This window comes from Ciconia boyciana, chromosome 26 (genome assembly GCF_034638445.1).
Source record: "Ciconia boyciana chromosome 26, ASM3463844v1, whole genome shotgun sequence".
NCBI classification, from domain to species: domain Eukaryota; kingdom Metazoa; phylum Chordata; class Aves; order Ciconiiformes; family Ciconiidae; genus Ciconia; species Ciconia boyciana.
The window spans coordinates 1,201,763-1,213,449 of record NC_132959.1 but is presented as its reverse complement, the minus strand read 5'-3'; the positions used below and the strand labels follow the sequence as shown (position 1 = coordinate 1,213,449).

At 68.6% G+C, this 11,687-nt stretch overlaps 1 protein-coding gene across 1 annotated transcript; it reads right to left on the bottom strand.

Annotated features, from left to right (window-relative positions):
• Positions 1-292: 292 nt before the first annotated feature.
• NTRK1 (neurotrophic receptor tyrosine kinase 1) lies at positions 293-9,709 on the bottom strand. The gene is made up of 17 exons (XM_072846472.1): positions 9,522-9,709; positions 7,297-7,371; positions 7,116-7,187; positions 6,532-6,600; positions 6,072-6,226; positions 5,796-5,944; positions 5,538-5,664; positions 5,128-5,457; positions 4,858-4,875; positions 4,541-4,599; positions 4,187-4,289; positions 3,664-3,810; positions 3,422-3,552; positions 3,162-3,334; positions 1,166-1,406; positions 582-740; positions 293-490 (listed from the first exon to the last, which is right to left on the bottom strand). Exons 1-17 carry the CDS (start codon positions 9,707-9,709, stop codon positions 305-307), a joined length of 2,382 nt encoding a protein of 793 aa, XP_072702573.1. The 3' UTR covers positions 293-304.
• Positions 9,710-11,687: the final 1,978 nt, after the last annotated feature.

Sequence of the window (11,687 nt, the reverse complement as noted above, 5' to 3'; positions counted from 1 at the left end):
CGCCTCCGTCCCGGCACGCCGGGGAAATGCCAAGGAGCCGGGCAGCGTGGCCACAACCCTGGGGGGCACAGCGTGGGGCGTCCCCCAGACCAGGCCTACAGCCCCCCACGGGGGTGAGCTAGCATTTTCCACTATAAATAAGGTTTCATCCCTCTCCCCCCATCAGGGCATCAGTCCAGGGGGCTCCGTTGGGCGGGGGGAGACCCCAAACCCCCCTGGCTGACCCGGCAGGGTGAGCCATGGCCCCAGGCAGCGGGGAGGGCAGGGGGGCAGCGGGGAACGGAGGCTGGGTGGGGGTCCCCGCTCAGCCCAGAATGTCCAGGTAGACAGGGGGGGTCTTGACAAGGGCCTGGAGGCGGCTGTGGATCTCCTTGATGGGCCGGCGTTGCTGGGGCTCCCGCTGCCAGCAGCTCTGCATGACGGCGTACACCTCGGAGGGACACGTGCGGGGACGCTCCAGCTCCCGTCCCTGCGTGATGCACTCGATGGCCTGCGGGAACCAGGGAGGGAGACGGAGTACCCCCACCCCCGGGCACCCCCACGGGGGTCTGCCGCCATCCTCATCCTCCCCACTCGCTCACCTCGGTGTTGGAGAGCTGGTACCAGGGCTGCTTCCCGTAGGTGAAGATCTCCCAGAGCACCACGCCGAAGCTCCAGATATCGCTCTCGGTGGTGAATTTACGGTAGAGGATGCTCTCGGGGGGCATCCAGCGGATGGGCAGCATGGTCCTGCCCCCCACCTGCCCGCAGCGGGGCCATCAGCGGGGCAGGGACCCCCCCCGTTTGCCCCCCCAGCCCTAGCCCTGCTCATTGAGCACGCCTCAGACTAGATAGAAGGAAGAAGTTCTTTACGCTGAGGCTGGTGAGACGCTGGCCCAGGTTGCCCAGAGAGGTGGTGGATGCCCCGTGGCTGGAAATAGTCAAGGTCGAGTTGGACGGGGCTCTGGGCAACCTGATCTGGTGGAAGATGGCCCTGCTCGTGGCGGGGGGGTTGGATTAGATGACCTTTAAAGGTCCCTTCCCACCCAAACCAGTCTGCGATTCTATGATTAAATATGGATGGACACGGGGTGGGAGGCAGCAGCGAAGAGGGAAAATTGAGTGTGGCCCCCCCAGCCCATCGCGGAGCTGGAAGGGAGGGAGGGGACAGCTCACCAGCGCTCACCCGGTAATAGTCGGTGCTGTAGATGTCCCGGGACATGCCGAAATCCCCGATCTTCACCACCAGGTCGTGGCCCACCAGGCAGTTACGGGTGGCCAGGTCACGATGGACGAAGTGGAGGGAGGCGAGGTAGACCATGCCCGAAGCGATCTGCGTGGCGATCTGCAGCATGTGGCTGAGCGTCAGCTGCCCGCAGGGCTGCCCCTGCCCCTGGTCCAGGATCTTGGCGTCGGGGCCGTGGGACCTGCCGGGGCAGAGGGGCTGCTCGGAGCGGGGGACGAGCGAGACGGGGCGGGGGGGGTGCGTATGGGTGGGGGGTGCGTATGGATACGTGTGCGGGAGAGGGCGTGCAAAGGGCAGGGGAAGGGCTGTGCACGCACGGGCCAGGAAGGATGTGCACATACGTGTGCACGCTGGGGAAGGGTGCGCACATACATGCACGCGTGCCAGGGGAAGAAGCGCACGTGTGTGTGCACCCACAGAGCGGAAGGGCACGCACAAGTGTGCACACATGCCAGGGAAGGGCGCGCACGTGTGTGTGCGTGCACAAGAGAAAGGGGTGCGCTTGTGTGCGTGCACACAGGGAAGGGTGTGCACATGCATGCATGCGTGCCAGGGAAGGAAGTGCACGTGTGTGTGCGTGCACAAGGGAAAGGGGTGCGCTTGTGTGCGTGCATGCTGGGGAAGGGTGTGCACATTGGTGCACACGCACACATGCATGCATGCGTGCTAGGGGAAGAAGTGCACGTGTGTGTGCATGCACACGGGGAAGAGCACGCACAAGTGTGCGCACATGCCAGGGAAGGGCGCGCACGTGTGTGTGCGTGCACAAGAGAAAGGGGTGCGCTTGTGTGCGTGCACACAGGGGAAGGGCACGCACATATGTGCATGCGTGGCAGGGAAGGATGTGCACATGTGTGCACGTGCACGGGGAAAGGCATGCACTTGTGTACATGCACACCAAGGAAGCGCGTGCACATATGTGCACACATGCCAGGGAAGGGTGTGCACGTGTGTGCATGCATAGGGGGAAGGCACGCAGGTGTGCAAGCACACACGTGTGCATCCTTCCCTGGCATGCGTGCACACAAGGGAAAGGCATGCATTTATGTGCACGCATGCCAGGAAAGGGTGTACACACACGTGTGCATGCACAGAGGGGAAGCACACACACATACGTGCACATATGCCAGGGAAGAGCGTGCACATGTGTGTGCATGCACAGGGGGAAAGCATGCACTTGCATGCATGCCAGGGAAGGGTGTACACACACGTGTGCATGCACACAGGGGAAAGGTGCGCACACACGTGTGCATGCACAGGAAAAAGGCATGTGTGTATGTGCACACATGTCAGGGAAGGGCGTGCACGCACATGCACACAGGTGAAGGGTGTGCACACGTGTGCACACACACCAGGGACAGCCGTGCACACACGTGTGCACACACGTGGACCATCACACCGGCGAAGGCTGCGTGTCAGGGGGTGCGAGCCCGCGCAGGCCGGGTGTGAAAGCGTGGCAGTGCGTGTGAAAGCGTGGCAGTGCGTGTGAAAGCGTGGCAGTGCGAGGTGGGCCGGGGGCCAGCGAAAGCTCCGGCCGCCTCCAGCCGCTCTGCCTTTGATGCCGAGCGCGGCTGACAGCCGTGCCGGGGCGGCCGCGGCCGGGAGCTGGGGGGGTTCTGCTCGGCAGAACCATTAATGCCAACTCCCATAACAATAATCATAAAAGCCACGTCTCAGAGCTCATCGCGCGGCCACTAAAGTGATGCCTCTGGCAGCCCCCCCCCCGTCTAGCAGCAATACCTGGGGGGGCAATCGAAAAGTCTCTGCTTATTCCAGCTGATGGCCAATCTCTCTCTATTTAAGCCTCTCAGACAGCTAATCTAATCAATATTGCAAGGAGGGCTGCATTAGCAGGGAGCAGGCTGGCTGCGCTGATGGAGCGGCAAATGAGGGGGGGGGACACACACACGCACACAGGACCCCCCCCCCAGCCCACCTGAGGAAGCGGTTGAGGTCGCCGTGCTTCATGTACTCGAAGACCATGATGAGGGGTTCGCCCTCGGTGCAGACGCCGTAAAACTTGACGATGTGTTCGTGCTGCAGCACCGTCAGCAGCTCGGCTTCGCGTTGGAAATCCAAGCGGGTGCTTTCCGTCACCTCCTTCAGAGCCTGCTGGCACGCGGCATCAGCCCGGCACCGACCCCCCCGCCACGGGCTGCCCCCCAGCATCGTCCGTCCCCCCGCCTCCTTCCTCACCTTCACGGCCACCAGCATCTTCTCCTGGTCCGGGAGGAGGTTGTAGCACTCGGCCAAGAAAACCTTCCCGAAGGCGCCTTCGCCCAGCTCCCACTTCAGCACGATGTCCCGCCGCTGCACGTGGTGCACGCCTGGGGGGGACCCCCACCCGTCAGTGTCCCCCCCCCAGGCCGGGGATGGATGCGTGGGAGGGTGCTCGGGGACTGCGGTCGTGTGTGTCCCCCCCCCGCCCCGGCCCTTACAGGCATCGCAGAAATACTGGGGGTTCTCGATGAAGTTGCTCTTCAGCCCCTCCAGCTTGCTCTCGGCCGAGGAGAGGGGGCTGCTGCCCAGGTTCATGAAGTGCAGGGACATGGCCAGGTCATCCTCTTGGGCCAGCACAGCCGAGCCTTGCGGGGACAAGGACAAGGCCATCGGGGGGGTCCCGCGGCCCCCCCCAGCCAGGGCAGCCGGTGCCAGGCTCTGCCGAGCATCCCCCCGCCCCGGCCGGCCCCCGGGGGCCAGCCAGCCCGATCAAACCCATTTAGAGGCTGAATCCATTCCAGGAGTGAATTAGCAGCTGCTGCCCGCCCTGCTGGGGCGAGCCGGCACCCCCCCACGGTCCCCCCCCACGGTCCGGTCCCCGCAGGGACCGCCACCCCCCACAGCCGTGTCCCAGCCTGGGTACCCGGCACGGCTCCGGCCGCCCCATAGATGCCGGAACCGGGGTGTCCCTGTGCCACGGCTCGAATCCCCCGTGGCACCGGGCGAGGCGGGGGGACTCACGGTTAATGCCGAACTTGGACCGGCGCCCGCACTTGTTGAGCACGATGAGCATGACGGAGAGGAAGAGGCAGGCGAACACGGCCAGCGCCACGGCCACCGAGACCTGGCGACGACAGGGACGGGGCTCAGGGTGGGGTCCCGCCAGGTGCCTTCTCCCAGCCCTTGGGGGGGCTGAGGTGGCCACAAGTCCCGGGAGCTGCCGCAGGGGAAACTGAGGCACCGGGATCCTGCCCTTCGTCCCCATCGCGCGTCCCCATCGCACTCGGCTCTGGTTTGGCTGTCTCCTAAGGATTTGTCGCACCCTCCCGTGGGTGTCCTGGTCCCCCCAGCCCAAACCACGGAGCAGCCCCTCACCCCGAACGTGTGCTCATCCGTTGTCTCCACGGGCCCCTCCAGCGAGCTGTTCCTGGTGCCTGCGGCAGGGAGAAGGGTGCAGGGTGAGCGTGGGGTCCCCCATCCCCTCGGGTGGTCCCGGCAAGGCGGGGGGCCACGATGGCAACACTCCTGCGATGACTCTGCACCCTCAGCACAGGGTGGGGGTACCCCAGGATCAGCCCTGGGGGGGCGGGGGGGGGAGGATGCACAGTTTGGGGGGCGAGGGGGACTGGGGCAGGGGGGTTGTGCCCACTGCAGCGGGGACCCCGCGGGGACCAGCGTGCCCGGTCACTCACCCACAGGAGACAGAGACACTGGTGCAGCCCAAAAGGGAGAGAGAAAGGAGAAACACTCGTTATTCCCCAGGCGAGAGCACCCCATCCGTCCCCCCCCTCGCACCCCTGGGGAAACTGAGGCACATCAGGGCTTGCTCGGAGCCAGAGCCAGGTACAACCCGCTTTGCACGCCAGCGCAAGGAGAGATGCGGCGCAGCTCTGCCGCCGAGGCCGGGGCAGGGGGGGAAGCCCCCAGGCGGCCCCCCTTGCCCGGTGTTTGCCGGCACCTACCGGGGATGGGCTCCTCGGGGCTGAAGCTGAAGGGGTTTTCCATGAAACGCCCCTGGACGCTGCGGGCAGCGAAGCCCAGGGGGTTGCGGACCAGGAGGGTGTAGTTGCCGTTGTTGACGTGCGTGGGACGGTTGAGCTGGAGGCAGCCGTGGAGGACGGTGGAGTTGTGCTCGTACTCCACGATGCGGGTGTGGATGTAGGGTCCCTCGGTCAGGACGGTGCCGTTGAAGAGCCAGCGGATGCTGGGGACCGGATTGCCGTCCACCGAGAAGGGGATGCACCAGAAGTGTTGGGGAATGGCTTCGTGCAGGAGCAGGATCACAGGGGGGACTGGGGGAGACAGACCCGGGTGGGTCCCTGAGCCGGACCCCTCGCCCGGACCCCACGCTGGCCCCCTCCGGGCTGCTCACAGGTGACGTTCAGCACCACGCTGTCCTCCGCCGGCCCCGCCGCGTTCTCCGCCCGGCACGTCAGGTCTTTGTGGTTGAGGTTGGAGGAGACGTTGCTGATCTCCAGGACGATCTCCCAGTCTGAGAGCTGCGGGGAGCACCGGGACAGGGTGAGCGATCAGCCCCCCCCAGAGCTGTGCCAGCTCCCGCATCCCGTGCCCACCCCACCAGCGAGAGGATGCTGCGGCGGCGGGGATGGTGCTGCCAGGAAGGTCTTGCCTTGGTGATAACGGGCAGCTCGGGTCCCACCTCGGGGAGCACCCATTCCCCGGTGGCCGGCGGCTCGGCAGCAATGCGGCAGGTGAGGTTGACGCTGTCGCCTTGGCGCAGGACCACCTCGGGGTGCTCGATGCGGACGGTTGGGGGCTCTGCCGAGGAGAAGGGGGTGAGCGGGGCGGCATACCCCCCCCCCCACACACACACATCCCACGCCGAGCGGCTCAGGAAGGGAGACAAACCCAGCACCCAAACCTGCCGGGGTCCCCTGCCACGTACCGCAGGCGCGGAGGGGCTGGCTGCCCAGGGGGACCAGCACGCTGCCCTCCCAGCAGCCCAGCGACTGGTTCCCCAGTTCAGCCCGGCTCCCGTTCTGCCAGAGCTGCAGCCAGCGCAGGCCGCAGGAGCAGTTGAAGGGATTTCCCACCAGGATGCTGAGATGGGGCAGGGAAGAGGACAAGGAGTCAAATGGGCTGCGGTGGCCCGGGCTCCGGGTCGTACGCAGGCGGACACGTCCCCGGCGGGCTCAGCGGAGGCTGGATGCGGGCATCCCCAGCCCCGGCTGCACCCAGGGCCGGGCGCCATGCCACGCGTGCCGTCCCCGTCCCCACGCCTGCGGCTGTCAGAGCCGCCATCTCGCTGCGTCCCCAGCCCCATCCCTGCCTCCCCGTCACCCCGGGGGTGCATCCCCAGTGGGGGATGCTCTGCATCCGCCTTCCACCCCCCCCGCATCACTCACAGCTCTTGCAGGGGCAGATGCTGGAAGGGTTTCCAGGAGAGGCTTTGCAGCGCATTGGAGGAAAGATTCCTGCCGGGACAGACCCCATCAGCCGCCCCTTCCCACCGCAGACCCCCGTCCCGCATCACCGCACCCTTGCGGAGGGTCCGGCCGGAGCACGGGGCAGCACCGGGGCCACCGCTGTCACACCGTGACCAAGCAAAACCACCTCTGCCAGGGTGCCACCAGCCTTCAGGCGCCTCCCTGCGAGGGGGCAGCCCCACGCACCCCAGGATAGGGTGTCCCCCCCCCGCTCTCTAGGGTCCCTTCCTGCACCAGGGTGGCACGGAGCTCCCAGGGGGGCCGGCAGCTGCCCGCACGCCTGCCCCCGATCGATGGTTTCCCACTCAGCGGCAGAGCCCCACGCAGCCCCCCCAGCCCAGCTGATGTGCCGATGGGCAGCGGGACACCACGGATCGATCCTGCCCAGGCGCGGGGACCAGCCACCCTGCGCCAGGGCCGAGCGCCTGCGGGGATGTGGGGGCCCGAGCCCCAAAACTTGGGGGGCGGGGGTTGGGGGTGGGAATTGGGGGGGGAAAACTCACACATGGCTCAGCCTGGGGGTGTCCACGAAGGCGTCGGCAGAGACATGGTGCAGCCCCGACCCGGAGATGGTGCTGGAGGAGGGAAGGGCTGAGCACCCGCACCAGGGACCCCAAATCCCCATCCTGAGTCTCCCCCCCCCCCCGGTTTCCCTGTGCAGGGACCCCACCCCAGGGTGCTCACAGGCTCCTGAGGTCCCGCAGCATCCTGGTGTCAGCCCGGGTCAAGGTCGTCAGCGTCTGCTGGTTCTCGATGACGCTGGAAGGCAAACGAGGGGCGATCGGGGGACCAGCCACAGGACCCCCCCATGCCAGGGGCTGCCAGCCGAGCGTGGGGTGAGGGGAGCGGGGGGGCACGGCTCTCCCCCTCCCCAGGCTGTGCCTGCACTACCCTGCGCCAGCCGGCGGCTGGGGATGGGGAGAGGGACGGAGCTGAGCTGCCCTGCTGTGCCTCAGTTTCCCCTGGGCAGACAGGGATGAGCTGGGAAGGGGGGGCCGGCAGGCCGATCCTGCCGGCGCTGAGTCTCCGGCCGGCACATGCCGTGCGGGCCGGGGCTGAGCTGCCGCTTGAAGCCCGGGGTCTCACCCAGAGAGCGAGTTTGCCGGGTCTCAGCCCCGCTCCCCCATGGGTCCCCACCTTTCCTCGCAGCCCACGGTGTCCTGCGATGTCGCGGGGGTACCGGCTGTCCCCCCCCTCCCCTTTTCCCAAGGCAGGGGGTGAAGGAAAGCCCCTTTGGGAGCAGGTGCGGGGTTTTCCCACCTGCCCCACCCCAGGGGCTGCTCCTGCGAACCCCAAATTGTCAGGGATTCAGACCCACGCCGAGGGGGTTTTAGTCCCGCTGACCCCCGTGGGGGGGTCCCTACTGCCACCCCCATAGATGAGGACGTGGGGATGGGAGGGACAAGGGAGGCTGGGGCAGCGGGATGGCCAGAGGTCTCTTGGGGGGACCACCATCCCCGCCACCACCCACCCCACCCCGGCAGCCAGCAAACAAAGACCTGGCAGCGCCCCGCGGCGCAGCATCCCCTGGCACGTGGGGAAACTGAGGCACAGAGATGTGCCGCAGCCAGCCCCCGGCAATGCGGCACGGCCAGGGCTGTGGCGGGGGGAGGACCCAGGCGTTCGGGCACCCCGGTATCACCCAGCACCCTGTACCCCCTCCCAGCACCCTCCTCTCCCCACCACGCATCCTGGAGCAGGGGGATGAGCGAGAGCAGAGGAGATCCCCCAAACCAGCAGATTCGGGGTGCCCCCCCTCAGCAGCCCAGCCCACAGGCCCCAGGGCAGGGTGACAGCCCTGCCTGCCACGGCATGGGTGCTCCCTGCCCGGGGACCCCGCTGTGCCCTCGGCCCTTCGCTCCCGCTGACATGGCTGCGGGAGGGGGCGAAGAGCTGCCCCCAGCCCCTCACTCCCTCCCTGGGGGGATGCAACAGGGACCCCCCCTCATCTTTGCAGCCCCCAACACCTCCCACCAGGCAGCCCCGCTCCCCACAGCGATCCCAGCCCCGTAGCAGATCCAGCCCCACCGCCCCGGTCTCAGCCCCGTCGCGCTCCCTGCTCCATCGCTGCCCCAGCCCAGCCCCATCGCCCCGTCCCAAGCTCCGTCACCCCCAGCCCCATCGCCCCCACCATCACCACCCCCCAGCCCCATCGCCCCGGCCCCCAGCCCCATCAATCACCGCATCCCTCAGCCCCATCACTCCCAACCCCTCTGCCTGGTCCCTGGGCTCCATCACCCCCAGCCCCATCACCCCCAGCCCTACAGCCCTGTCCCCCAGCCCCATCATCACCGCATCCCTCAGCCCCATCATCGTCAGCTCCATCACCCCCAGCTCCTCCACCCGTTCCGCGAGCTCCATCACCCCCAGCCCCATCACCCCCAGCCCCTCTGCCCGGTCCCCCAGCTCCATCACCCCTGCTCCATCACCCCGTCCCCCAGCCCCATCACCCCCAGCCCTACAGCCCTGTCCCCCAGCCCCATCATCACCGCATCCCTCAGCCCCATCATCATCAGCTCCATCACCCCCAGCTCCTCCACCCGGTCCCCGAGCTCCATCACCCCCAACGCCACCACCCCCAGCCCCCTTGCCCGGTCCCCGAGCCCCATCACCCCCAGCCCCTCCACCCGGTCCCCAGGCTCCATCACTCCCTCCTCCATCACCCCCAGCCCCCCTGCCCCGTCCCCGGGCTCCATCACCCCAGCCCCTCTGCCCGGTCCCTGGGCTCCATCACCCCAGCCCCACCACCCCCAGCCCCTCCACCCGGTCCCCGAGCTCCATCACCCCCAACCCCATCACCCGCAGCCCCTCTGCCCGGTCCCCGGGCTCCATCACCCCCAGCCCCACCACCCCCGGCCCTCTCCCCCAGCCCCTCTCTGCCCGCTTCCCACCACCCCATCCCCACTCACACGTCGGTGAAGCCGCCGGTTCCCAGCAGCCGGGCCAGGCTGCCCACGGTCCCGGGCTCCCGGCAGAGCAGGGCACCGGCGCGGGGGCAGCGGCAGGGCCGGGGGCAGGGACCGGCAGCGCCCGGGGCGGGCAGGGGCAGGGGCAGCAGCAGCGCGGCCAGGCAGAGCCAGGCGGGCAGCGGCGGCATCGCGGGGCCGGTACCGGGGCCGGGGCCGGGGCCGGTGCCGCCCGCCCTCGCCCTTGCCCGGCAGCCCGAGCACGGGACCGTGCGCGGCTTAAAAGCAACGCAGGGAGCGGCCTCCCGGGAGGGGCCGGCGGCTCCCCCCGCCCCGGCACCGCCCCCGCCCCGGCCCCGGACACCCCCCCCCGGCCCGCGGGGCGGATGGAGCGGCGGGGCCGGGCCCCCCGGCACTTACCGGCGCTCGGGAAGCCCCCGGCCCGGGGCGGGGCTCGGCCGCAGCCCTGCCCGGGGCCCCCCCCGTCCCATGGAGGGGGTGTCCCGCCGCACCCTGCCCGCACCCTGCCCGCACCCTGCCTGGGCACCTGTGCCGTGCCTAGACCCCTGCACCCTGCCTGCACACTCCTGCCCTGCCCGCGCCCTGCCCGGACACCTGCACCCTGCCTGCATGCCTGTGCCATGCCTGCACCCTGCCGGCACCCTGCCTGCACGCCAGCACCCTACACTTGCAGACCTGCACCCCGCAACCCCAAAGCTGCCCCTCACCCCCACAAAATCAGCGTCCCGGCACCGGCACCCCGCTCCAGCACCCCCAGCCACACCGGGGCACACGCGTGTACACGCGTGCACACGCGTGCACACACATGCACACATGCACACGCAAACCCCCCCTCCCTACTCCAGGACCTGGCTCCAGCCCGGAGCTGGCTGCACGGAAGGGACAGGGGACGTCACACAGCACCCCCGGGCTCATGGGGCCACCACGAGCCCCCCAACCTGTCACGCACCCCCAGGCCGTGCCCCCAAAATCTCGAAGCATGACAGAGCCGGCCTGGCCCGGGCTCTTCCCCCAGCACCCCGTTATGGTGTGGTGCAGAGAGGCTGGAGACGGGGGGACGTTTGGTGGCACGGTGGCCCCATCCCCAGCTGTCACCCCCAGGTTGGGACCCTCCCCCCCGGGGAGGCAGGGCCCGGCTGGTGCGCACCCACCGCTCTCCCCCCGTGGGTCCCCATCCCCACCCAGCTGCTGCCTGTCCCCAAGCCCATCCCAAAGCACTGCGGGGGGGGGGGGCTCATCTGTGTACTGAGTTTAGCACGTTCTCAGCCTGCGCTACTCCCGCATGGCTCAGCCCAGGGCCCATCTCCCACTCCAGCCCTTGGTGGCACGCATGGGGCCACTGTCCCCCCCCGGGGTGACCCCCTGTGAGACCCCGCCAGCCACCCCCAACAGCCCCCCCAGCAGAACAGGCCGGTGGCTGCCTCCCGCCACGTCTTCCCGAATTCCACCGCTTTGACGTTTTTCCCCAGAAACGCCCCCGGTTCGGGCACCGCAGGGCAAAGCCGCAGCCGGGGCGCGCAGGAAGTGGACGGGGCTGGCGGGGGTGGGGAGCGGAAAGCCCCATCTGCTGCCCCCCGCCCCCCCCCCCGTGACCCCCCCAAACCAGGCACTGCCACGGCTGAGCTCCGTCCCCCTTTATTCATGCTCATCCCGCGGCCACAGATTAGACAGCGAAGCCCCTTCCGTGGACCAGCACGGCCCTGACACTGGTCCCAGTGCTGGGGACTGGGGGGGATGAGGGCAGCCCCGGGCGTCTCCCGCTGCAGGGCCACCCTGTGCCTCAGTTTCCCCACCTCTAAAAGGGGGGGGGGGGTCGCGTTACTGGCCTGGTTGCCGGGCAGCTGGGGAGCGGCGGCAGAGGTAGGTTGGTGGGGGGACCCCAAACCCCATTCCCCACCCCTAGACTCCCATTTCCCCAAAAAAGAAAATAAGGAAAGACCAGTGCGGTCTTCTCCCAACCGGCCCCCCACTCCCTCCCCCCGACTTGGGGCACCCCAATTTATTCCCAGGGGAAATGCACCCCACGGAGCATCCCGGCTTTGCCCGCCACCCCCTTCCCGAGGCACCCGCTCCTCGGCCGGGCCCTCGGTAGCAATAAATAACACGGGGGAGTCCCAGTGGTGGGGGGGCGGCCGGAGGAGGCCGGGG